The sequence below is a fragment of the Hyperolius riggenbachi genome, chromosome 6, assembly GCF_040937935.1.
Source record: "Hyperolius riggenbachi isolate aHypRig1 chromosome 6, aHypRig1.pri, whole genome shotgun sequence".
Taxonomy (NCBI): Eukaryota; Metazoa; Chordata; class Amphibia; order Anura; family Hyperoliidae; genus Hyperolius; species Hyperolius riggenbachi.
The window spans coordinates 356,734,585-356,762,528 of record NC_090651.1 but is presented as its reverse complement, the minus strand read 5'-3'; the positions used below and the strand labels follow the sequence as shown (position 1 = coordinate 356,762,528).

The 27,944-nt window shown below is 47.4% G+C and overlaps 1 protein-coding gene across 3 annotated transcripts; it reads right to left on the bottom strand.

Annotated features, from left to right (window-relative positions):
- Positions 1 to 125: 125 nt before the first annotated feature.
- Positions 126 to 27,793, bottom strand: LOC137521878 (mRNA turnover protein 4 homolog). Of its 3 annotated transcripts, none has more exons than XM_068241736.1 (8): positions 27,714 to 27,793; positions 24,290 to 24,348; positions 22,920 to 23,023; positions 19,252 to 19,333; positions 19,105 to 19,172; positions 12,217 to 12,368; positions 6,197 to 6,273; positions 126 to 938 (listed from the first exon to the last, which is right to left on the bottom strand). In XM_068241736.1, the coding sequence occupies exons 1-8, from the start codon at positions 27,730 to 27,732 to the stop codon at positions 774 to 776; spliced, it is 726 nt and encodes a 241-aa protein (XP_068097837.1). In that variant the 5' UTR covers positions 27,733 to 27,793; the 3' UTR covers positions 126 to 773. The 3 variants fall into 3 exon arrangements, with proteins under 3 accessions (XP_068097837.1, XP_068097835.1, XP_068097836.1); XM_068241734.1 differs by lacking the exon at positions 27,714 to 27,793 and adding an exon at positions 26,660 to 27,054; XM_068241735.1 differs by lacking the exon at positions 27,714 to 27,793 and adding an exon at positions 26,242 to 26,647.
- Between the last annotated feature and the right edge of the window lie 151 nt (positions 27,794 to 27,944).

The following is a 27,944-nucleotide window of genomic DNA, read 5'->3' as shown; positions in this document are numbered from 1 at the left end:
GAACGGCTTTTCCTGTGAGAGAGAGATACACGTGCAGCCCAGGGGCCTTCTATGTGGGATGTGTGACTGTTGCCCATAGCAACCAACCAGTTCTTGTTACAGTTGAAAAAGGTACAGTAAAACAGTTGGGAGCAAGATGAACATTTTAATGTTGCCCATTCACAGTACACTCCAAATGATTGACCATACAATCAGATTGGGCAGTGTTAATCAACCGACAACAAACTATCGATGTACAGATCATTCAGTAAACCCATTTTTCAGAACAATCCCGTTGATTATATTTTTGCCCAAGATTGTATCCGATTGGTCACCAATCTGATAGCTCGGGAGATCATATTAATGGGCACCTTTAGGGAACCAATCATTTTTCTCACATACGCTGAGAAAGGCAAAGGCAGGGCACAGAGCCACCAACTTCCTGTTCCCAGCCAAGAGACTGAAAACATGGCTTTTAAAATCTACAGAATGCCAAATAAAAAAAACTGAGAAGCGGCAAGTCCTGATCAGGCTGATCGATAGTTCATTTGTCACACAGGTCTGCTCCAAGTATAAAAACACCAGCACTGGAAGCGGTTCTGCAGCAGCCCTGCTTGGTAAATGTCTCTTAGGTTCCACTTGAACACGGATATAGTCTGTTGCCAGCGTCTCCAGCTTGTTCTCACACAGAGGTCCTCAGAGGAACGATTCGAGCTGGCATCTGGCCCCCAGACGAGGTATTATAATCTGTACTGAAGCAGGAAGCTCTCTGGTCTCTGATCATTGATGAAATATTAATCCTCCTCCTGCTCTGCATTTTCCTCCTCCGCATTGTCCTCCATCATCTCCTCCACATCATCGTTCTTATCTTCTGTAAACTTCTGGAACTCTCCAGTCTCCGCTGCCCACATGGCTTTTATAGTTACTTTGAACTCGGCCATCTCGTATCCAAACAGTTTCTGGAATGGAAAAACACAATCATCAGCCTCATCTTATTAATCTAGAGCATACATGTCAAACTCAACCACAAGTGGTTTACTCACTTTACATTATGTTTGGCCCACACTAGACCACCAGACAAGCTAAATTTGTGGTGAAGCCCTAGATCAGCACGGAATCCATATGGGGAGGGTGGGGAAAGCACAAGACACCAGGGAACTGTATAGGGGGGGGGGGGGGACACACACACCTGAGATACCAAGGAACTGTATATAAGGGATGAGTGAGGACCATTAAACACCAGAACTGAATTATATAGAGGAGGGAGGGGGGCCACTAGCCACCTACAACTGTATAGGAGAGGAGAGGAAGGTGGCATTAGACACTAATGGACTGTATAGGGCAGTTTCTGGACTGTATAGCAGCAGTTTCCCCACAAAATGCTGTCAGATTGGCTGCAGATGTACCCACAATATGCTTTCAGATTGGCTGCAGATGTACCCACAATATGCTTTCAGATTGGCTGCAGATGTACCCACAATATGCTGTCAGATTGGCTGCAGATGGACCCACAAAATGCTGTCAGATTGGCTGCAGATGGACCCACAAAATGCTGTCAGATTGGCTGCAGATGGACCCACAAAATGCTGTCAGATTGGCTGCAGATGGACCCACAAAATGCTGTCAGATTGGCTGCAGATGGACCCACAAAATGCTGTCAGATTGGCTGCAGATGGACCCACAAAATGCTGTCAGATTGGCTGCAGATGTACCCACAAAATGCTGTCAGATTGGCTGCAGATGGACCCACAAAATGCACTCAGATTGGCTGCAGATGGACCCACAAAATGCACTCAGATTGGCTGCAGATGTACCCACAAAATGCTGTCACATTGGCTGCAGGTGGACCCACAAAATGCTGTCACATTGGCTGCAGATGGACCCACAAAATGCTGTCAGATTGGCTGCAGATGGACCCACAAAATGCTGTCAGATTGGCTGCAGATGGACCCACAAAATGCTGTCAGATTGGCTGCAGATGGACCCACAAAATGCTGTCAGATTGGCTGCAGATGGACCCACAAAATGCTGTCAGATTGGCTGCAGATGGACCCACAAAATGCTGTCAGATTGGCTGCAGATGGACCCACAAAATGCACTCAGATTGGCTGCAGATGGACCCACAAAATGCACTCAGATTGGCTGCAGATGTACCCACAATATGCTGTCAGATTGGCTGCAGGTGGACCCACAAAATGCTGTCACATTGGCTGCAGATGGACCCACAAAATGCTGTCACATTGGCTGCAGATGGACCCACAAAATGCTGTCAGATTTTTTACCAGGCCACATGGTGGAGGGTCGGCAGACAACACCCCCCCCCCCCCCCCCCCCCGACAAAAAAAAATCTAGCAGCAGTTTCCCCACAAAATGCTGTCAGATTGGCTGCAGATGTACCCACAATATGCTTTCAGATTGGCTGCAGATGTACCCACAAAATGCTGTCAGATTGGCTGCAGATGTACCCACAATATGCTGTCAGATTGGCTGCAGATGGACCCACAAAATGCTGTCAGATTGGCTGCAGATGGACCCACAAAATTCTGTCAGATTGGCTGCAGATGGACCCACAAAATGCTGTCACATTGGCTGCAGATGGACCCACAAAATGCTGTCACATTGGCTGCAGATAGACCCACAAAATGCACTTACATTGGCTGCAGATGGACCCACAAAATGCTGTCAGATTGATACCAGGCCACATGGTGGAGGGCCGGCAGACAACACCCCCCCCCCCCCCCCCTAGCAGCAGTTTCCCCACAAAATGCACTCAGATTGGCTGTAGATGTACCCACAATATGCTGTCAGATTGGCTGCAGATGGACCCACAGAATGCTGTCAGATTGGCTGCAGATGTACCCACAAAATGCTATCAGATTGGCTGCAGATGTACCCACAATATGCTGTCAGATTGGCTGCAGATGTACCCACAATATGCTGTCAGATTGGCTGCAGATGTACCCACAATATGCTGTCAGATTGGCTGCAGATGTACCCACAATATGCTGTCAGATTAGCTGCAGATGGACCCACAATATGCTGTCAGATTGGCTGCAGATGGACCCACAATATGCACTTACATTGGCTGCAGATGTCCCCACAATATGCACTTACATTGGCTGCAGATGTCCCCACAAAATGCACTTACATTGGCTGCAGATGTCCCCACAAAATGCACTTACATTGGCTGCAGATGTCCCCACAAAATGCACTTACATTGGCTGCAGATGTCCCCACAAAATGCACTTACATTGGCTGCAGATGTCCCCACAAAATGCACTTACATTGGCTGCAGATGTCCCCACAAAATGCACTTACATTGGCTGCAGATGTCCCCACAAAATGCACTTACATTGGCTGCAGATGTCCCCACAAATCGCTGTCAGATTGCCTGCTGTAATGTAATATTTTCAGCCCCCCTCCACTCCGCTCCTCTCGTTCCCCCGTGCTGCCGCCGCCACACCTCAGATAGCAACCAGCCACACCAGCGCTCGGCAGCCGCGCGGTGAATTTAAATGCAGGAAGTGACATCATCGGTCACGTCCCGCATTTAAAGTCCCTTGTGCGGCTGCCGTGCGCGGTGTAGCTGGTTCCTATCTCCTGCTCGCCGCCGGTCTGAGAGTTGAGGCGGCGGCTGCACGGGGGAACTAGGGGAGATTAGCGGAGGGGGGCTGTAATTTATTACATTATATAAGAGGAATGGGGGAAAAGGTTTTTAAAAAAAAAAAAAAAAAAAAAGCTCTGGGGACACGGAGGCTAACACTGCCACAGCAGGGGGGCCGCAGCAGAAGGCCGCCAGTTGGACAGCACTGGTATAGGGGAAGGAGGAGGGCCACTAGACACCAGGGAACTGTATAGGGGAGGGGGGCATTAGACATCCGCAAACTTTATAAGGAAGGGAAGAGGTCACTAGACATTAAGGGTGGCAAGCGACTGTCTCCTAGTGTTTAATTTCGGCCCACTTTGTATTTTGAGTTTGACACCCCTGATCTAGAGTTAGAGATAATCCCATCCTCCTCTATACCTCTTCTACCTTCATGCCGCACTGGGTGCTGAGCGAGTGTCCCATAATCTTCAGCCTCCCCATCCCACTGCCTCAAGTCACAGAAAGGAGAAGAGGTAGCAGTGCTATTAGTCAAAGCTCCCTTTAGCTTCCATACTGCCTGTAACTAGTAGAGGTGGACATGGTAATCCCTCCGGAATCTCCTTATAAAAACACATCCATCATTCTACTTTAAATCTCACTTTTTTCCAACAAGCATACGCTATAACTCAGACCATTCCCCCTCCAATGTCTGTCCAAGCTGCGCTTGTTAATAAACATAACCTAAGAACATACTCCCTCTAGGTATACTGTAAACCAGTGGTCCTCAAACTAAGGCCCATGGGCCGAATGTGGCCCCCTGAAGCTTTTTTACTGGCCCCCCCAGACAAAAAATGTATTACTTATAGATGCGGTCAGCTACATCTAACCTCCTTAGCGGTATGCCCGACACTGTGTCGGGTATACCGCTATCTGTCCTCCTGTGTGCCCCCTGCTGAATAAATGTCCTGTAATACCTGCTAAGCCTTCTGCTAGCACTAGGCTAGCTAGTAAGTGTCCTGCACCCTCCGCTCCCCCCGTTTATACATTACCCCACCCCCCCTAGATCCAGCGATCGCGCAGCCAACGGGGAAATGGGAGGAGCGGAGGGTGCAGGACACATTTACTAGCTAGCCTAGTGCTAGCAGAAGGTTTTGCAGGTATTAAAGCACATTTATTCAGCAGGGGGGCACAAAGTTGCATCACCTCCTGTGCGGCGTAACGCTCAGGCGGTTAAATATTGTTGGTACACATATAGAAGAGCAGTGCTGGCACCACCCATCCACATGGAAGCCAGAAAGCAGTAAGTTGCTGGTTTCCAATCACATTCCACATCAGGTGACACTGCTGTCCACTGCAGGATGTCACCTAGGTATGCTTTACTGTCTGGACCCCCCCCCCCCCCCTTTCCTTTAGATTGTAAGCTCACAAGGACAGGGTTCTCTCACCCTTATGCCTCAGAATTTTCTATAAATTATGTTCATCATGTTACATTTGTCACTAATTACTTTTGTATTGAAACAAAAAGAAAACATGCATTATTAGGCAACTTCGGAAAGTAACCGATCTGCATTCAACAGTCAGCTGCCCCATGACAGCAGGCAGAGATGAACTATAAATGACACTGCAGAAGCTGTCTGTCTGAGGGAGCAGACATAGCTCCGCCCTCCTTATACATTTGCTGCGCTACCAGCAGTTGTCCTCTCACCAAGCCCATCAGCCCCCAGTCCTGTTCTTAACCCACAATTCACACCATGCAAAATGGTCTAGACTGCAAATTAGAAAATATCTTTTCATATGGTAAGGTGACTATTTGCAGTGCTAGCTTGCTGGGAAACTTTAAAGTGGCTCTGAACTCAGAACTTCCTTTCTGCTCGAAAAGATAAGCAATAGCATAATAAAAACTTTAAATAAAACATCTTTGTTACAGCTGATAGAAATCCTGCAAAGAGGGCCTATTTCCACAACACGCAGATTCTGGATACAGAAAACTGACTCCAATGAATGCCTATGAGAAATCTGCATCAGAAAAATCACGTGTAGTGTAAACATAGGCTTTCATTGGAGTCCGTTTTTCTGCATCCAGAATCCTTGTGGAGTGTAAACAGGCCCTAAATCTGAAGTGTGTCTACCTTTTACTTTCATGAAAGCAGACATAGGGTTCACATACTGTGTTTACAAATTAGCTGCTCTGCTGAGACAACCAGCTGGTACAGCTGCGAGATCCAATTACAACTTGTGATTAGTCACAAATGAGGAGGAATTAGACAGGCTAGACTCTAAATACATACTAGACAAGACAAATAACACTTATATCTTAAATCTATGGACTATTGGCCCTTTTTTATCTCTTTCCTGCTCTTAAAAGCCATTTTCTGCCAGGAAAGTGTTTTATGGTTGTAATTCCTTACCAGCGAGGGTTACTCTATAGTCCGGCATGATCCCGACCCAGACAAACTGTCGCTTGCATACCTGATTTTTAACTCTATCAGGAAGAGTAATAAAAAGAAAGGAACACAGCCTTGTTATTTGTGTGCGTGGCACTGTACATACATGTGTCCATCTCATAAGGTCACCTCGGGTATCCTTTAAGACCAGCAATGGACAATCAATGTAAGATAATGAGTTACTCACCAGGACGCGAGCTTGCTCGGGGGTCAGAGTGTCGCCCTCTTTACACACTTCATAATCCGACAAGAGGGTCACGACTCCTGCAAGAGGGGAAGCAGAGCGGGTCAGGGCGAAGAAATGATAATCTGTTCCATGAGGCAGCGCTAACATGCGAGTCTCATCACTGATCAGCCAACCCAGGCGTCACATATACAACGGTATCATATCCCCTCCTCCTGATCGGCTGTGTGCACAGGGCTTGGGCGGAAACTTGCCGAGGGGGGCTGGACATGGAAGAGGCGTTGCAGTATATGGAAGAAGAGGCTGCGAATGTTGTAAATAAGAACTAACACATGGAAAGAGAGCTGCTGCCCAAGGGACCTGTACAGAACTGAAGGAGGCTGCTGTACATGAATGTTACACATGGAAGAGGGCTGCAGAAGGATTAGGAAGGGGCTGCTGCACATGGAAGGGAAGATGCAAGAAAGTTGGCCTAGGCCCGGGGGTGGGAAAAGTATAGATCTGGCCTTGTGTGTGTATGGAACTTTAAATGAACCTGCAAGCACCATTCTGACTGGCTGCAGACGTTCTGTTTTTTTAATGCCTATATAAAATAGGTGAACCAGCTGTGGAGAGTAATAATCATCATTAACCAGCATTTCTATTTTGCTCTAATAGAATATTTACAGCATATTATATACAACCAGCAATTTTTTTTTTTACTAGAACTGCATTCAAAGGGTTAACACAGGCTTTAGAAACTTCCCTTCCAGCAGTGATGGCTGCTTCCGAACTTTACATAATGTTATCTTGTGTTTAATTGTATCAAGTGAGAAATGGAAACAAAGCCTTCTCTCACTCTGCCGGGTCCCCTGAACAAAGTCTTGCTTTCTGATTAAGTTAGAGGATGAATAAAGCAGTTATAAATAAATGCAAAGTCAGCTCTCAGAGTAAAATAAGTGTACTTTAGGAACGTATAATTTCTAAATGAATAATACTTATGCACAAAAGCAAATGTGCTAAACGTATGGCATATAGAAAGTAGGAAAACATGTTTTTATTGAATATTATGTCAGGGTTTTATACCGCTTTAAGCGTCAGTTCTCCTAGGGTTGGTCAGATATGGGCTCTCAGCCACTGTCATACCAACAAATATGTATTGTAGTATCACAGCTATCGCCAATTAAATAACTTCTGGTCTAATGTCTTAAACCAGAATCCTTTTATATAAAAAGGTAATCTTGTACTTCTATAGAAAGAATATACAAAAATTTCACACAACAGGGTTATAAACAGTATACCAATAGCAAAAATATCTAGCAACATATCTGAGTATCGGCCACAAGCTCCTGATTGTGCTCCCATGGACGGGCGCATTCTGCACATGCGCAGCACAAGAAAACTTTTTTCACTTTTAAGTTTATTGAAAGAAAAAAGTGAGGCTATGTTATAACATCTATATGGATGGCATAAGAAAAAATTAGACACATACAAATATTATACACACATTACTGGTTACATTTACTTCTTTATCAAACAAACAAGAGTTCCTTGGAAGTGTAAATCTCTAAGCATAGAAGCTTGAGGTAGGCATTACCGCACGCTTGATGGGCAGATACAACAGACATCAGATAGTACAGAAATTATGTCTAGTGAGTGGGAAGCATGTGGCAGTTGAGTAAAACTAACTGCAAAATTCTTCCATATGGGGAGCACTTGCAGTTCAGAGAGAGCATGTTCCCCATGGGAGAATAAGGGCATTTGTTCCCCATCTTTAGGATATCATATTATTAGGTTACAAAGGAAGTCCAAATTTAAGGCTATATTCAGTGGCGTAGCTACGGTGCTGTGGGCCCCGATGCAAGTTTTACAATGGGGCCCCCCAAGCACTCTATACACAACAATTGACACGGCGCACCAAAACCTGCCAATGGCAACTACAGTGTCAGAGGTGCAAGAAGGGGGTGGGGAACAGCTTGTTAATGATTAGCACTATTTAAAGTATCTATAGAAGTGATTATTACCAGTACAGGACCAATAGAGAGCTAATACTGTAGTTGAGGGAGGGCCCTTCGGGGCCCCTCTGGCCCAAGGGCCCCGATGCGGTCGCTACCTCTGCACCCCCTATTGCTACGCCCCTGGCTATATTATGTAGATGGCCTATTAGAATAGGTGTCATAGATCGCCAAGTACATAAACCAGTGTACTGCACATGCGCAGGGACTGAGGGCGCGTGCGGCCAGTGGCTCGCCCGGCTGACAGAGGGGTGATGCAGGTGAGTGGAGGATCGTGGAATCATAGCGCGGGCACAGGATGACTGCAGGGGGTTAGACGACGCCCCAGGTAAGTTAAACTGCTGTTTTCTTTATTTATTAGGTGCCCTAACTACAGTCCCCATCTCTTTCGTTACCAGGGACTACCTGTTAAAGGACCACTATCGCGAAAAACAAATATGTTAAATTTTAAATACTTGTAAACACATACAAATTAGAAGTACGTTTCTTCCTGAGTAAAATGCAGGGCTGTGGAGTCTGTACAAAAATCATCCGCCTGGTTATATTCTGCTACATTGCCAGGGAGAGGGAAGCTTTATATATCCCCTCCCACATTACTGCTCCTTGGCTGAGGGCAGTACAGTGTGGCATGGGGCTGAGAAGGGAAATACACCTCACCCCTCTGCAGAAGCACAATATATGGGTGTGCTCATGTGTTACATAGTTACATAGTTATTTTGGTTGAAAAAAGACATACGTCCATCGAGTTCAACCAGTATAAAGTACAACACCAGCCTGCTCCCTCACATATCCCTGTTGATCCAGAGGAAGGCGAAAAAACCCTTACAAGGCATGGTCCAATTAGCCCCTAAAGGGAAAAATTCCTTCCCGACTCCAGATGGCAATCAGATAAAATCCCTGGATCAACATCATTAGGCATTACCTAGTAATTGTAGCCATGGATGTCTTTCAACGCAAGGAAAGCATCTAAGCCCCGTTTAAATGCAGGTATAGAGTTTGCCATAACGACTTCCTGTGGCAATGCATTCCACATCTTAATCACTCTTACTGTAAAGAACCCTTTCCTAAATAAATGGCTAAAACGTTTTTCCTCCATGCGCAGATCATGTCCTCTAGTCCTTTGAGAAGGCCTAGGGACAAAAAGCTCATCCGCCAAGGTATTATATTGCCCTCTGATGTATTTATACATGTTAATTAGATCCCCTCTAAGGCGTCTTTTCTCTAGACTAAATAAACCCAGTTTATCTAACCTTTCTTGATAAGTGAGACCTTCCATCCCACGCATCAATTTTGTTGCTCGTCTCTGCACCTGCTCTAAAACTGCAATATCTTTTTTGTAATGTGGTGCCCAGAACTGAATTCCATATTCCAGATGTGGCCTTACTAGAGAGTTAAACAGGGGCAATATTATGCTAGCATCTCGAGTTTTTATTTCCCTTTTAATGCATCCCAAAATTTTGTTAGCTTTAGCTGCAGCTGCTTGGCATTGAGTACGATTATTTAACTTGTTGTCAATGAGTACTCCTAAGTCCTTCTCCAAGTTTGATGTCCCCAACTGTATCCCATTTATTTTGTATGGTGCTAGACCATTAGTACGTCCAAAATGCATGACCTTACATTTGTCAACATTGAATTTCATCTGCCATGTATGTGCCCATATAGCCATCCTATCCAGATCCTGTTGCAATATGACACTATCTTCCTGAGAGTTAATGATTCTGCACAATTTTGTATCATCTGCAAAAATAGCAACATTGCTCACTACTGCATCTACTAGGTCATTAATAAATAAATTGAAGAGCACTGGACCCAGAACAGACCCCTGTGGGACCCCACTGCTAACAGTCTCCCATTTTGAGTATGATCCATTGACCACAACTCTTTGTTTTCTGTCCATTAGCCAGTTCCCTATCCATGAACACAGACTCTTCCCCAGTCCTTGCATCCTCAACTTTTGCACCAGACTTTTGTGGGGAACAGTGTCGAAGGCCTTTGCAAAGTCCAAGTATATCACATCTACAGCATTCCCAATATCCATATTAGCATTCACTACCTCATAAAAGCTGAGCATGTTAGTCAAACAGGACCTGTCTTTAGTAAACCCATGTTGATGCTGAGAAATAAGATTATTTTCTACTATGAAGTCATGTATAGTATCTCTTAGTAACCCCTCAAATAGTTTGCATACAACTGATGTTAAACTTACAGGTCTATAATTTCCTGGATCAGATTTTTTGCCCTTCTTAAATAATGGGAAAACGTGGGCTGTACGCCAATCCACTGGGACTCTGCCAGTTGCAAGAGAGTCACAAAAGATAAAGGGGTTTATCTATAACTGAACTTAATTCCCTTAGGACCCGAGGATGCATGCCATCCGGGCCAGGTGCCTTGTCTATTTTTAATTTATTTAGTCTTGCCTTCACTTCTTCCTGCGTTAAGTATTTAATATTACAGTTAGAAGATTGAGACTCTTCCGCCTCTGTAGTTTGCAACAGTGCTGTTTCTTTTGTGAAGACAGAAGCAAAGAAAGCATTTAATAACTCTGCCTTACCTTGGTCATCCACCATTGAGTTCCCATCCTCATCCTTTAGGAGTCCTATACAGTCAACCTTTCTTTTTTTAGAGTTAATGTACTTGTAAAACTTTTTTGGGTTAGAGTTGATATCCTTAGCGATTTGTTTTTCAGCTTCAATCTTTGCCTGCCTAATTTCTTTTTTACAATTTTTATTGCACTCCTTATAATTGCTTAGTGCAGCCTCGGTCCCCTCCTGTTTTAAGACCTTATAGGCATTTTTTTTCCTCTTCATTTTATCTTTAACCTTTCTATTCATCCATAGAGGCCTTTTTTTATTCCTAGACATTTTGTTTCCATATGGGATATACATACTACAGTATTGATTGGGTATAAGTTTAAAAGCTTGCCATTTCCCTTCAGTGTCTTCCCCTTGTAGTACATTATCCCAGTTCACCAAACTTAGTGCCTGCCTAATTTGAGTGAACTTTGCTTTTCTAAAGTTCATAGTTTTAGTGGTCCCGCTGCCCCTTGGCCTATCAGTCACCAGCTCAAACGTTATCATGTTGTGATCACTATTTCCCAAATGTTCTTGAACCTGCACATTTGATACATTATCTGGTCTATTAGAAATGATCAGATCCAGTAACGCATTCCCCCTAGTTGGTTCAGTTACCATTTGAGTCAAGTAATTGTCCTGTAGTGCTGCCAGAAATCTGCTGCTTTTACCAAAATTGCAAGCTAGATAGAACTGCTGCTTGCTTACCAAAGCAAGCTAGATATGACAGTGCAGTTTCCAAGAGACTAAAAAGAGAGAGGGAGGAGAGGACATCAGCATTGGCTTCAGAGGCAGTAAAGATGGAAAATGCCTGGAACAGTTTATTTACTAAACAAAATTCACTGAAATCAAAATGTGTACAATACATAGGTTATATTAACCTCCTTGCCGGTTATCCCGAACTCAGTTCGGGGTAACCTGCGCAGGATTTCTCAGGCCCCGCTGGGCCGATTTGCATAATTTATTTTTCCTACACGCAGCTAGCACTTTGCTAGCTGCGTGTAGTACGCAATTGCCGCCGCTCGCCGCGCCCCCCCCCCCACCCCCCTGCGCAGCCTGGCCAATCAGTGCCAGGCAGCGCTAAGGGGCGGATCGGGATTCCCTGTGACGTCCATGACGTCGGTGACGCCATGGCGACCGGGGAAGCCCTGCAGGAAATCCCGTTCTTAATGGGATTTCCTGCATACTCTGATCGCCGAAGGCGATCGGAGTGGGTGGGGGGATGCCGCCGCTCAGCGGCTAGCGAGCCCTGGGCTCTCTACATGATTTAAAAAAAAAAAAATAGATTAAAAAAAAAAGTGCGGCGCTGCCTCCTTGCCGGATTTTTTAGACCGGCAAGGAGGTTAAGTAGAACAAGTATTTATCTACTGATATGTGTTTTTTCCTGTATGGCTGTCCCTGCTGCACTAACATTACTTAAAAACAGTGACAACTTGACAAAGATATATTGCTGACGCACCTTTCTTCAGCGCTGTAGGAAGGCCCAGCTGCCGCAACTGTGGCTCCATGGAGTGTGTAAACTGTTCCAGTGGACCGGCATCAATCACCACATCATACGTGGCTTTATTTCCAGCCCGGGCAAAATCCGTCTCTTTAAACTGATCAAACCATCTGCAACACAGATCATGAGATTAGCCCATCATACACAGATCATGTGATTAATACATCATACACCTCCTGCCTCTTCTCTGACTACAGTGATAGATAATGAATTCAGCCCTTTAAAGGACAACTATCAATCTGTCATTCTATAAACCCCACATACCTATAGAGCTATTAGCGAGTAACAATAGGCTTTTCAGAAGTCTCTTATCATAAGACAAACACTTATATCACGCTTTTCTCCTGGCGGACTCAAAGCGCCAGAGCTGCAGCCACTAGGACGCCCTCTATAGGCAGTAGCAGTGTTAGGAAGACTTGCCTAAGGTCTCCTACTGAATAGGTGCTGGCTTACTGAACAGGCAGAGCTGAGATTCGAACCCAGGTCTCCTGTGTCAGAGGCAGAGCCCTTAACCATTACACTATCCAGCCACCTATCATAGCCTGTGTGAAGGGAATGCCTTGTCTATCAGGTCCCTGCTTCACGAGTCGGCGTCTAGGCCAGAGCTGTACCATGTAGACAGGTGCCACTTCCCTGTCACTATTCATAAAGGAATTATTTACGGTTTGTTTCTGCCCTGTCCCCCCACACACGCTACTTTCTCACAAATCATATGAGCGGAGGTGGTTGAGAGGTTTTTTTTTTGTTTTTTTACTACAGAGAAAGGCTCTAAAGAGAAGGACCCATACTTTATTCCTGTTCTTGCATGCTTACAACCACCATTCAGAATGAGCTCTTCCTGGCTGCAGTCTGTTTACTTTACACTGAGTGAGGCAGAGAGACACAGGAACCAGGCAGCAGCTGATGAGTTATTTACACATTATATGATGCTGTATATCTGCTTTCTATTGTTCTGAAGACATTTCAGTCACAGGATGCCAGTGAGGACCATTTCTGTATGCTGGATGTGCTCAGAATCAGAATCAATTTTATTTCGCCAATAAGTTTGCACCTACAAGGAATTTGTCTTGGCAGTTGCTTAACAAACACAAACAAAAACAATACAAGGGCAGACAATGTGTATATTACAAGTCAAGGACATAAGTATAGTGGCAGTAAGCAATGTGAGAATTGTTCATTTACAGTTCTGTGCTGATTACTATCAAGTCCTAGCCACTCTAACGTGGTTCAGCATTAAGTATGGCTACCGCTTGAGGAAAAAAGCTGTTCCTGTGTCTGGAGGTTTTGGTAGCGATTGACCGGAATCTTACTCCTGAAGGCATGCGCTGGAAGATGGAGTGAGCTGGGTGAGAGGGGTCAGAGGCAATTTTGGACACACAGTGAAAACTGCTCTCTGTAAATGTCATTTTCTTCATGTAAATGAAGATGAAATAAAGCCTTCACATTGCTATTTGCTAGTAATTACTGGAAATATATATGGCATTTAGAATTAGTTGACTTTAAATAGTTGTCCTTTAACTCTGGGAGAGGCAAGTTGGGTGCATAATTTCAGCCTAATGTATTTAACCACTTAAAGTGAACCTCCAGACTAAAAATCGACTCAGCAGCACTGAAAAGGCCTGGTGTTTATTTAACAGTTTCACAGCATCAGAACTTTGTTTCTCTTATACAAGCCTCATTCTTAGCTGCACAGAAGAAAACTGCCCGGGCATTTTTCCCCTGATGCTGTGCAAAGCATGATGGGATTTCTGTTAAAGTGAACCTCCGGACTAAAAATCGACTCAGCAGCACTGAAAAGGCCTGGAGTTTCTTTGTCAAAGTTCAGCATCAGAACTTTGTTTCATACAAGCCTCATTTTTGGCTGCACAGAAGAAAACTGCCCGGGCTTTTTTTCCCCTGATGCTGTGCAAAGCATGATGGGATTTCTGATGTTGTTGTTCTCGTTCTGCTGTTTTGGTGCAAATTGTTTTTTTTTTACATTTATAATTTGACATTTGAAGCCTAGTGTGTGCAGCTGGGAGGGGTAATCAGGACACTGGACAGTTGGAACTGTGTCTCCTGCTCCTTGTCACCTTCTGTCAACCAAAAAGATGGCTGCCTCCATGACAAAGATGGCAGCCCCCATGAATCACAAACATTTGCCTGTTCTTTTAAAACAGGGTGGGTAAGAGATTATATTACCTATCTATTCTAATTAACACAACTAATGTAACTTAATGACAGTATGTTTGTTTAGGCTGAAGTTCCCCTTTAATGTTGTTCTCATTCTGCTGTTTAGGTGCAATTTTTTTTTTTTTTTTTTTTTTACATTTTGAATTTGACATTGTAAGCCTAGCGCGTGCAACTGGGAGAGGTTATCAGGACAGGTTATCTCATGCTCCCTGTCACCTCCTTTCAACCAAAAAGATGGCTGCCCCCATGACAAAGATGGCAGCCCCCATGAATCACAAACATTTGCCTGTTCTTTTAAAACAGGGTGGGTAAAAAAATTATACTACCTATCTATTCTAATTAACATAACTGATGTAACTTAAAGAGACTCTGAAGCGAGAATAAATCTCGCTTCAAAGCTCATAGCTAGCAGGGTCATGTGTGCCCCTGCTAAAACGCCGCTATCCCGCGGCTAAACAGGGGTCCCTTCACCCCCAAACCCACCCCCGCAAGACTTGGTCGTTCCTGGAGGCAGGGCTAACCGCCGCAGCCCTGCCTCCAGTCGCATCTATCAGCGGCGCATCGCCGCCTCTCCCCCGCCCCTCTCAGTGAAGGAAGACTGAGAGGGGAGGGGGAGAGGCGGAGATACGCGCTGACAGACGTGCGTGGGGCAGGGCTGCGGCGGTTAGCCCTGCCCCAACCAGGAAGCGCTCCCACGCTGCACCGAGGGGATTTGTGGGTGAAGGGACCCCCGTTTAGCGGCGCGATGGCGGCGGTTTAGCAGGGGCACACATGCCCCTGCTAACTATGAGGTCTGAAGCGAGAATTATTCTCGCTTCAGACTCTCTTTAATGACAGTATGTTTGTTTAGGCTGAAGTTCCCCTTTAAGTACCAACAGTCTTTGCCCCCTTAAGCACCAGAGACCACTGGTAACATAAAGATGGAATACAGACGAATCGCCGCATATACATGCCGCAACTGCCGTCCACGCCGGGATCCAGAGGACACCCACTCTGCTGTCTCTATGACGGCAGAGTCATGTGAGCCGGTCAGGAGCCGCTTTCATTGGCTCCTGACCGTGTCTATCAAGCCTATGAGAGTTGCTTACATTGATAAACACGGCCAGGAGCCAATTAAATTGGTTTACTGACCCTCTCACAGAGATAGGCAGAGCAAGTGAGCTGCGACGGGACACAGCGGCAAAATCGGCGGGGAGCAACGAAAATGGTGGATGCGCGCTGTGGCGGTGAATTGAAATCTACGCCCTGTTTGCATGGGCATGAACATGGCAGCAGCCCCAGGACTGCCTAACGATTGGCGTCAAGTCCTGGAGCTGTAGTTTAGCAGTGAAAGCACGCGCGCCTGTGCGATGTTTCACGGAACTCTGCTCCGTGATCAGCCTGCTTGTCGCGAACGCGGTTAGCAGACTGTTTCCAGCCGAAAAGGGAAAGAAATCCCCTTTGTTTGCCCTTGTTCAGCACTGTGTCAGGTGGCTGGTGGGTTATGTGGGGAGAATAATCCTCTTGGCTGTTGCTCAGCCAAAGTAACCCGCCAGGACTCGCTGGCCAACCGGTTGGTGTCTGCCATACACGCATTGGATTCTGATTTATCAGCGGAGTTTCATCCAATGTGTGTACAGAGTTCTATAATAATAATTCCGATATTTGTATAGTGCTTTTCTCCTGTCTGACTCAAAGCGCTCAAGAACAGCAGGCACTAAGGGTGCGCTAATTGGGCCACCCTGCAGTGTTCAAAAGTCTTGCCCATGGACTTCTTACTGAATAGGTACTGACCCCTAGCCAGGATTCCAACCAGAGAGCCAGTCTATTGGGTATTTAAGAATACAAGGCATTTACAGCCAGTAGGACTCAAAAATAATTCGGACATCACTGGAAAGAATTTAAAGCGGAACTGTAGATATAAAATAAACACATTGTTTCTCTTACCTGGGGCTTCCCTAAGCCCCCAGCAGCTGTCCTGTCCCGCGCCATTCCTGCACGATCCTCTGTTCTCCCGCCACCGCACCGTCCGTCGATGCCAGTGCAGCCCTTCCAAGCGTATCCTTTCTTCAAGTTCCCCTCTGCAATAGCGGGGAACGCGAAGGATACGTATGGCCAAAGCCGCGCAGTGGCCCGGCAGCGAAACCGAAAGTAGCTGGCCGCGGGAGAACGGAGGCTCGGGACAGGACGGCTGCTGGGGGCTTGGGGAAGTGAAACAATGTGTTTATTTTATATCTACAGTTCCGCTTTAAACTGTAGAGGACATGTTTTGTGCCCTTTATGAGCCCGGGAAGTCTCAGGACAATGGGCTGAAGGTGAGAGTCCAGCCATTCCCATAGATGCTCTCCTAGGGTGAGCGCTGTAATAACAGTGCAGGAGATTTGGGTGCAGCCAGCGCCACCATAGACCGTAATAGGAATTATGGCTATAGCGCCGCACAGTGAGTGACTTCGGTGCAGTCAGAAGACGGAGCTGAGACCCCGAGAGAAGGCTGCACGAGCCGCCCCTGCTAACATGCTCTGCAGCGTGGAACAGATGTCTCTCTCAATAAGAGAAGGGTAAGGTCCCCGGATAATGTGTAACGCATGGATTTGCTTCCATTGTTTGTATTGTGAGATGCATTAGTTCTTAATGCACCTGTTTCACTGCAATGAGCACACTTGTGCCTTTAAGAGGCTTTTTAGCCCTATGCAGTGAGTACCTATCAGGTGCATCTTGGTTAGATGCGCGACCATTTCATTTTCTCCCCATTGCATAGAAGATGGAGCTGAAGCTACTTTTAAAACACTGTAATTCAGCCGCCAGCAATCGCTGGAAGCCGAATTACATCATTCCCCACCATCCACATGGACCTGGAGGGGGAATAGTATTTAACGCCGCCGGGATGTGCAGGAGCAGGATAAGCCATATATCAGCTGAATTCTGCGCCCAAGTTTCCTGGCGGCGATTTCATACGTATGCCCCCAAGGGAGCCTATACTAGAAACAATGGGTCTAACTTGGGGTGGGGGGCCTGGCTTGTGCACCTTGGGTAGGTGGTAGAAAAATGGGATGACTAGACAACGCACCTTCAAAAATGATGTCATATTTTTATTAACCCCCTTGGCGGTACGCAGTTTGAGGCTGCGTCCGCCAGGAGGTTTTTTTTTGCCCCCCAAAATTTTTTAAAACGCTTTAGCTAGCATTTCGCTAGCTAAGCGTATGCACAAGGTTGCTCCGATCCCCCCCTTGCCCGCCGATCGTCGCCGGCTATACGTACCTGGCCACGATCCCACGAAAAGCGCAGTTTCCCGATCGGCTTCTAGCGTTGCTATGGCGACGATCAGAGATGACGTCATCTACGTCATCGCGAAGCCTGGAGCCGATTGGGCGGCTGCGCTGACGTGGGAAAGCTGGGGGGTACGTATACCAGAAGTAATTGCGGGCGATCACGGGGGACCCCGGAGAAACTTTGTGCATACGCTTAGCTAGCGAACCGCTAGCTAAAGCATATTGCACCAGTTTTTTTTTTCAAAGTCCTGGGGCCATGTGATCCTCCGCGGCGGCTGCCCCGTGTGTAGCACGGGGTTACCGCTAAGGAGGTTAATGACCCCCATAGTTTCTCCTATTGAAATAAATTGATTGTAGTCAGATTTATGATGATAAGTAGGATCAGACTACAAGGGAGTATAGGTTTTAGGGACAATGATTTGGCGCAAGTTCTCAGATCTATAGCCCTCTACATTAAGGATTACAACTGCTCCCCCACTTGCCGGCATTGCTAATGATAATATCGGTTCTGTTTTTTAAATTATCCAAAGCTGCCAACTCTAGGAGGGTCAGATTAGGTTGCAAAGTGGTCTGCGGCATAAGCCTTTTTAAAGGGAACCTGAGATAGGCGAATATGAATAAAACATACATACCCGGGGCTTCCTCAAGCCCCCTCCGGCCCGATCGCTCCCACGCAGTCCTTATCCGACTCCCAGTTTTTCCGCGATTGGCCCCGAAAAGTCCTCCGAGTCAACTGTGCATGCATGGCCTGGCCGCGCGGTCCCGCTGTGTTCATGCCGCCTTGACCGTTCTGCTCCTGGGCCGTACTACTGTGCAAGTGCAGGATATTCCAGGTGACGGGAGTGAGATGGGGGAGTGCACCTGGCCGGACTGCGCCGACTGGAGGATTTTTTTGCGGCCAGTAGCAAGCGAAAGAGAAGGCAACTGAGGACGAGGGAGCAATCAGGCTGGAGGAAGCCCAGGGTATAAAACCTTTCGATAGACTTATTGAACTTTTCATTAGAGTTTAACCTATTAGGTGTAAGTTGAGGGTCTCCCTTAAATTTTGAGGAGTTATTGGGGTCAGCTCAGCCCTTGAATTATTTGGTACTGCAGTTTGAATGCACGTAATGTACCTCTAATTTTATGATGGGCTTCTGCACACCATTTATAAGGCAGGTGCTGCTTGGAAATGCTCTTCACTACTGTGCGTTTTTTATATGATTTGGGGAGGTAGTTTTGTGGGTAATCTCCTTGGTGGTGGGGGCAGTTGTGGATGGTCTCCCCAGGTGGTGCTGTCTGCGCTGCTCCTGCCCCCTGGGGTGTGTTTTGCAGAGCAGGGCCTGTATTGTACACCTCTGTGTATTTATCGGTTTTAACTTTTCAATAGACAAACGGGAGTCATTTATACATTATATAGTATACTATATACACATTATAATCTTACTCTGTAACTTCTTCCTTTGTGCGGCTGGTGCACAGCAGCCCCACCTCCCCCCGGAGACACTTGCCGAGCTGAAATAAGACAAGAAATCAGTTAATTCAGGGCTGATGAAGGTCAGGGGTCACATTAGGGACTCACACAAGGCCTCACCAGGTGCACGTTATCTTTATATTCATCGCATGGCCCCTTCCCCAAAGCCAGGATCATCACTTTGTTCTTGCCGAAGAATAACCTACAGGAAACAAGAGGCTGATTCAAATGGGAACTTCTGTATTCACCATAAAAAGTTATTTCCTTTCCAAGTTCTCTCTAAGGTATGGATTGCAAATAAGACTGCAGACTGAATGCATAAAGTCCAGCAGATTACCATTAGTCAAGTCCATGTGCAGAGGAGTATAGTTAACACATTAGCAACTTCAATAGAGCTATCTCGTTAGAGATAAATGCACTGCTTTTAACTTCACTATACTTGCGGTGGGTTTCGCAACTCACAATAGGATTGGGCCTTTTTGTGATGGGTGTGTTTCAGTTGGGGGGGGGGGGGGGGAGGTTGACGCCCCTTGTGAAACAGAAGACAGGTAGCGGGTACATTCCGTGCAATGTTAAAAAGCCAGCGTTTTGGAGACATGCAGGGCCCCTTTATAAAGTCATAAATTGCTCTAGGCAACCATCTATCCGCCTCTCAGAGGTGGATTGGCCTTAGTCAGATGGGGAGTTTGAGCTCCTCTTTGCACTCACTAACAGTGACGTGTCTCCAGCAATCAGCTGCATCCACCTTTGAGCGGCAGACAGATTGTTGCCGAGAGCAGTACACCCCTTGATAAAGGGGCCCTCCGTGCCTCCAAAACGTTGCATTTTTAACATTTCAAGTAACAATGAAAGGAGTTTTTGGGCTGTGCTGGCTAGTTCAGTAATGCTTTTGACTTCAGTCGGCAGAACTCCTTGTGCTGTAAATTCTTGGAATGCTTTGATGTCTCTCTACTAGCAGAAAATATAGAAACTGAAAGCAGAAGTCCTCTGTTATTGTCTCACACTGCCCCCTAGTGACACGTGGCCATAAATACACATCACAGCGGTTTAATTAGAAGCAGGGAAATGTAACGAATACAAAAAAAAAGTGCTAAAATAAATTGGCCTGGAGTACTTACAAGCCTCTAAATAAATTAGCTGCTAAAGGGCTAAGTAAGATTCACAACCACTCCATTACAGTACCTCTATTGAAGATACCCATTGTGCCTACATACAGTGTGGAAGGCACGTTACTGATTACGATCACTAGGTGACCACACACTAATCTGTTTTACCTGGTGGATTTGATTACTATAATCAAATCTGCCAGATAATACACCAACATAGCCAACCAATTGTAATTTCAACCAACCCCTGCCCCCTTCTGTCACAAAACACACGTTCTTGCCTGAGCGACGCATACAGGTCTGTTGCCGCTGCTGCTACTACTAGCACTTGGTCACATGTCTGATGAACAGACTAGATACGGGAGGCCATAAGAGAAAATGGTTCAAAAGTCAACTTCTGTAAGTTTTAAATAATAAATATTACAACTGGTATTGGATCTTCTCACTTACAAATTTAAGAAAAATATAGCTGGACTATAAATGGCCCAGCTATAAATAGTTTTCTTAAAATGTGTAAGTGAGGAGATCCAATACCCACAAACCCAGCACCGATGTCACAATTTAAAGTCAGGCACCTAAGCTGAAACATGCAAAAACATTGCTAATGCGCGCAAACGCCTCCTCCATCCAGTTTCCGAGGGTCTGTTATCGATCTGGGACATTTCTATGCTAACATGCCAAATAAAACTTGAACGCCGCACAAACAGCAATAGCATCCCATTGGACAATCTGGGCGTGGGAGGCAATGAGTGTAGCCCGAAGTGCCAGAAGAGCTAAAATCAGCGGAGATTGCATTGCAGATATCGGCGGCGGCTTACGCAAGTTACAAATTCGTGTAAGGAGTAGGTGGGGGTAGGTTAGTGTTATACTTAGTGGTAGGCTACTAGATTTATGCTTAGATAGGGGTCGTTTAGCTTAAGGAGTGCTAGCGTTAGGCTTAGAAAGCGGTCGGTTAGCGTTAGGAGTAGAGAGTGATGGTTAGTACGAGAGAAAGGTTAAGCAGACAATAGCGGCTTCTCCTGGCACCCTCTTTCATAGTAGCCAGGGTAACCAGTCTATTCTCACCAGACCATCATATCCATCAGGATAGGTTACACTGATTGACACTGTGTCCATCAGGATAGGTTACACCTAGCTGCAGCTATGTCCATCAGGGTAGGTTACACTGACTGACCCTGTGTCCATCAGGGTAGGTTACACTGACTGACCCTGTGTCCATCAGGGTAGGTTACACTGACTGACCCCTTGTCCCTCAGGGTAGGTTACACTGACTGACCCCTTGTCCCTCAGGGTAGGTTACACTGACTGACCCCTTGTCCATCAGGGTAGGTTACACTGACTGACCCCTTGTCCATCAGGGTAGGTTACACTGACTGACCCCTTGTCCATCAGGGTAGGTTACACTGACTGACCCCTTGTCCATCAGGGTAGGTTACACTGACTGACCCCTTGTCCATCAGGGTAGGTTACACTGACTGACCCCTTGTCCATCAGGGTAGGTTACACTGACTGACCCCTTGTCCATCAGGGTAGGTTACACTGACTGACCCCTTGTCCATCAGGGTAGGTTACACTGACTGACCCCTTGTCCATCAGGGTAGGTTACACTGACTGACCCCTTGTCCATCAGGGTAGGTTACACTGATTAACCCTTGTCCATCAGGGTAGGTTACACTGACTGACCCCTTGTCCATCAGGGTAGGTTACACTGACTGACCCCTTGTCCATCAGGGTAGGTTACACTGACTGACCCCTTGTCCATCAGGGTAGGTTACACTGACTGACCCCTTGTCCATCACGGTAGGTTACACTGACTGACCCTTTGTCCATCAGGGTAGGTTACACTGACTGACCCTTTGTCCATCAGGGTAGGTTACACTGACTGACCCTTTGTCCATGAGGGTAGGTTACACTGACTGACCTTTTGTCCATCAGGGTAGGTTACACTGACTGACCCTTTGTCCATCAGGGTAGGTTACACTGACTGACCCTTTGTCCCATCAGGGTAGGTTACACTGACTGACCCTTTGTCCCATCAGGGTAGGTTACACTGACTGACCCTTTGTCCACCAGGGTAGGTTACACTGACTGACCCTTTGTCCACCAGGGTAGGTTACACTGACTGACCCTTTGTCCACCAGGGTAGGTTACACTGACTGACCCTTTGTCCATCAGGGTAGGTTACACTGACTGACCCTTTGTCCATCAGGGTAGGTTACACCGGAGCAGTGCTTTTCAGCGCTGCTAACTTTGGGCGCAGCCAGCGCCGCCATAGACTGTAATGGGAATCAGTCTATAGCGGCGCTCAGTGAGGAAGGTCGGCTCCGTCAGAAGACGGAGCCGAAGTTGCTTAAAAAACACAATAATTCGGCCTCCAGCAATCGCTGGAAGCCGAATTATTTCCTTCCCCCACTATCCATGGCGGCCTGGAGGGGGAACAGTAATTAAAACGCCCCGGACTTGTGCAGAAGCAGGATCAGCCATATACCGCTGTATCCTGCGCCCAAGTCTACCAGCGCCAAATTCACATGTACGCGGTTACACTGACTGACCCTTTGTCCATCAGGGTAGGTTACACTGACTGACCCTTTGTCCATCAGGGTAGGTTATACTGACTGACACTGTGTCCATGAGGATAGGTTACACTGGCTGACAGGACAGAGGGAGGGTGGGAGCACGTACCGGCTGTGTTTCCAGGCGTTCCTGACATCCTTCAGCTTGTTGTTCCTCATGTTCTCCACCGACAGGACGAAGAGGTACTTGTAGGTGTCCACACATTTCCGTAGCTGGAGAGAAATGACAAACGACCACTCCTAAAGCTGATTTGCTGAGATTTGTTTTATAACCATTTCTCCCAGTCATCCCCAAATATACCTGTGTACCCCCAACTCACAGCCCCACCATGCACCCCCCCCCCAGTATGTTCACCTTTAAGGGTCATGTAACAACAATCTCCAGCCAGTCAGTCATGAAACTGAAGCACTCAGCCACTGGCTCTGCTATCAGCAGCACAGGGAGGAGACGGCAGCTACTAGTGCACACCTTCCCTGAATTCACGTGACTAGTGCGTAGCATGGACATGCTGTCCACTCTGGTGGCCCGCACAGTGTCCGCCGTACGCACTGCACAGATGAGGGGCTGTCTGCCATTATATAGCAATGTATACGTTGTGGAAAAATATTACCACACAGGTCACGTTTGCGAGAGAAAATCTTGTACTATGCATGCACAGGATGCTGCTCCTGGCGGCGGGAGCGTGATGAAGGACGTGCGCAGCTAGGGCCGCAAGGCGCAGTGGCCAGCGACTGGCTCAGTCAGCGGAATAGAAAACGTCACTGCGGGGGACCGGAGGATCAGTTTGTCCCAGCGCAGGGAAAGGGCGGCCCCAGCCAAATTTTTTTTTTAAATATTCCCCTTGAAAATCAATAGATGACTTGATTGGCTGATGTAGGTTCTACCCACTTTTTTTTTTATATAAATCCCAGTCACCCACTGTGCCAAGTTTTAGTGCCTTGCCATTAACAGTGTCAGAATGGCTGCAGTTTAAATTTTCCCATTGAAAATTTTGGTGGTTTATGGCTTCACCCACTTTTTGTAACCTTGACAAGGTCACCCAATGACGTTTGTAAGCTTTGGGGTCCTTGCCATCAATAGTGTAACAATGGAAGCAGTTTATCTTTAAAAAAAACAAACCAACAACCCTAGATTGGCTGTGGCTCCGCCCCCTTTTCTACATTTGGACCCCAGTCACCCTATGATTGGCTGTAGCAGGTTTGAGGCCTCTGCAATTAACAGTGTAAGAATGGCAGCAATTTAAATATTCCCCTTGAAAATCAATAGGTGAAGGTTGATTGGCTCACCCCCACTGTCCTGAATATAAATCCCGCTCACCCAGCGACAAACTGTGCTAAGTTTAGGAACTGGCGTTATTTCTGACAGTGGCAAGCCAGCCGTCCGTCCACGTCCTCCTTTCCCAAAAGGGTTTTATTATATAGGATAGTTTTCCCGCAAGTGACGCAGCCAATGAGCAGTGTGGCGACCCCAGTCCTCACCTCCTCTATCAGATTCTGCTTCACCTCCAGGCCCTTCTTGGCAGTTTTGGTTAGTGACACTGAAAAAAAAACAGAAATCAGTATCAAAAGGGCAGCAGAGGGAGCCTGGGTTAGCAGGTGGTGGCAATACAGTAGAGGACAGGTTGTTGACAGCATGAGATGAGCTAGTACAGTACAGCATAGGACATGGTATGGGTGATAGTTGTACAGTATAGGGACATGATGGTAGTTCTCATACAGTATAGTAGTTCTCATACAGCTGTAGTAGTCTAGGCACATGCTAGTAGTAGTAGTACAGTATACAGGCCGGCTGGGAGTTGTACAATATGCTGGGGGTTGTAGTTGTACAGTATAGGTAATGCTGGGGGGATGTAATAGTGCAATAAAGCAGGCAGGCTGGGGGTTGTAGTCGCGCAGGACACAGGCAGGCTGGGGGTTGTAGTTGCGCAGGACACAGGCAGGCTGGGGGTTGTAGTCGCGCAGGACACAGGCAGGCTGGGGGTGTAGTCGCGCAGGACACAGGCAGGCTGGGGGTTGCAGTCGCGCAGGACACAGGCAGGCTGGGGGTTGCAGTCGCGCAGGACACAGGCAGGCTGGGGGTTGTAGTCGCGCAGGACACAGGCAGGCTGGGGGTTGCAGTCGCGCAGGACACAGGCAGGCTGGGGGTTGTAGTCGCGCAGGACACAGGCAGGCTGGGGGTTGTAGTCGCGCAGGACACAGGCAGGCTGGGGGTTGTAGTCGCGCAGTATACAGGCAGGCTGGGGGTTGTAGTCGTGCAGTATACAGGCAGGCTGGGGGTTGTAGTCGTGCAGTATACAGGCAGGCAAGGGGTTGTAGTCGCGCTGGGGGTTGTAGTCGCGCAGTATACAGGCAGGCTGGGGGTTGTAGTCGTGCAGTATACAGGCAGGCAAGGGGTTGTAGTCGCGCAGTATACAGGCAGGCAAGGGGTTGTAGTCGCGCAGTATACAGGCAGGCAAGGGGTTGTAGTCGCGCAGTATACAGGCAGGCAAGGGGTTGTAGTCGCGCAGTATACAGGCAGGCAAGGGGTTGTAGTCGCATAGTATACAGGCAGGCTGGGGAGCGTAGTAGTGCAGGATACAGACAGGTTGGGAGTTGTAGTAGTGCAGGATACAGGCAGGCTGGGGGTTGTAGTAGTGCAGGATACAGGCAGGCTGGGGGTTGTAGTAGTGCATGATACAGGAGGCTGGGGAGCGTAGTAGTGCAGGATACAGACAGGCTGGGAGTTGTAGTAGTGCAGGATACAGGCAGGCTGGGGGTTGTAGTAGTGCAGGATACAGGAAGGCTGGGGGTTGTAGTAGTGCAGGATACAGGCAGGCTGGGGGTTGCAGTAGTGCAGGATACAGGCAGACTGGGGGTTGCAGTAGTGCAGGATACAGGAAGGCTGGGGGTTGTAGTAGTGCAGGATACAGGCAGGCTGGGGAGGAGCGTAGTAGTGCAGGATACAGGCAGGCTGGGAGTTGTAGTAGTGCAGGATACAGGCAGGCTGGGGGTTGTAGTAGTGCAGGATACAGGCAGGCTGGGGGTTGTAGTAGTGCATGATACAGGAGGCTGGGGAGCGTAGTAGTGCAGGATACAGACAGGCTGGGAGTTGTAGTAGTGCAGGATACAGGCAGGCTGGGGGTTGTAGTAGTGCAGGATACAGGAAGGCTGGGGGTTGTAGTAGTGCAGGATACAGGCAGGCTGGGGAGGAGCGTAGTAGTGCAGGATACAGGCAGGCTGGGAGTTGTAGTAGTGCAGGATACAGGCAGGCTGGGGGTTGTAGTAGTGCAGGATACAGGCATGCTGGGGGTTGTAGTAGTGCAGGATACAGGCAGGCTGGGGGTTGTAGTAGTGCAGGATACAGGCAGGCTGGGGGTTGTAGTAGTGCAGGATACAGGAAGGCTGGGGGTTGTAGTAGTGCAGGATACAGGCAAGCTGAGGGTTTCTCTCACCCTTCTTGTCCCGCTTGGATTTCGGCATGTTGGTGTCTCCGGGTCATGTGTCCCTCCAGCGGCTGCACGTGGAGGAGGCTGAGGACCCCGCGCTGCATGCTGGGAGCCACCGGGCTGCCCTTCCCAGTGCCTGACTGACAGTACAGAACCCGGAGGCGGCCCGGAGCTAGTCTACTTTAGGGGACCCACCGTAAATCCCCATAGAGAATTTGAGCTGGGCTGAAAACAGAACAAATCTACACAAGTCTACTTTAGGGGACCCACCGTAAATCCCCATAGAGAATTTGAGCTGGGCTGAAAACAGAACGAATCTCCGCTTTCAGCTCTTTTAAACCCCCACAAGCCATATATCTATGGAAAGCTGAGGATCTGCTCTACCAAATGATGTTACTTTCGGTGAGCAAAAAGTGAAACTCACCGTGTACGAGCCGCCGAACGGCCGCGATCGCGGCTCCGTCGGCCATCTTACATCTCTACTGCTCCTATTTTTCTCCCTCCTCATTGGAGGGATTGTTAGCTGGGGGGGCGTGCCAGAAAGTGCTGTCCCTTCTCCCCGGACAAGGCTCAAACCCACAAGTAGCTACTGACTGTACTTTCCCTCCCTGGAAATATCAGCAACTTCTGAATAAGACTGAATAAGTGCTAGGCATTGCTAGGATTAGAAGACTCACAAGTTACCACCTCTACCGGCCTTCAGGGCTGAGAAAATAATAGTTTGGCCGACTGAAATTAAAACTACCGAACAGAAGTTTACATTTCACGTTTTTTTTTCCCTCTGGCACGCCCCCAGCTAACAATCCCTCCAATGAGGAGGGAGAAAAATAGTAGCAGCAGAGATGTAAGATGGCCGACGGAGCCGCGATCGGCGGCTCGTACACGGTGAGTTTCACTTTTTACTCACCGAAAGTAACATCATTTGGTAGAGCAGATTCTCAGCTTTCCATAGATATATGGCTTGTGGGGGTTTAAAAGAGCTGAAAGCGGAGATTCGTTCCGTTTTCAGCAGTTTAAATTCTCTATGGGGATTTACGGTGGGTCCCCTAAAGTAGACTAGCTCCCATAAACCCGCCCCTCCTCAGCCTGGCTTTCCAGACAAACAGTGTGGTGGCGGTGTGCCGTCTGAAAAAGCTATCCGTCCGAAAAATAGCTACATTCCGCACTGCGCATGCGTGCGCATGCCCACATCCATTAGCGCGTCATAGGAGGGGGGAGGGTCGTCCAAAATAGCTACTTTTCTGCCGCACAGATAGAAAAGCTAGCAAACCTAGTGCAGAACTTTTGCTAAAGAAGAAGTGGCTATGAGCCGCTGTGCAGGCTTGCCGAGAGCTCATCTCCTGTGCTTTATTACACAGCTGCGCGACTCGCAGGGCACCTGATACTCCCACACTCAGGCTGACGTGCTTTGCTTCCTCTGAAGGCTGCAATGTATGTCCTCCTCGCACAGCAGAGCGGTGTATATCTCTGGCACACACCTAGTCTAGTGCTGTGCATTCCTCTTCCCTGCTCTCTCCTCTGCTTTCATCAGAGCTCCTCTGCTATCAATCACATTTGTATTTGTGCAGCTCCTGATTGAGTTGTCAGTCATGTGACAAACTCGGGAACTGCAAAGTACACTGGGCAGCTCGCCTCTGATGAAAGTGTAGGAGAGGAGCAATGCACAGCGCTTGACGAGGTGTAATGTCATTATAACTGCTTTGCTGTGC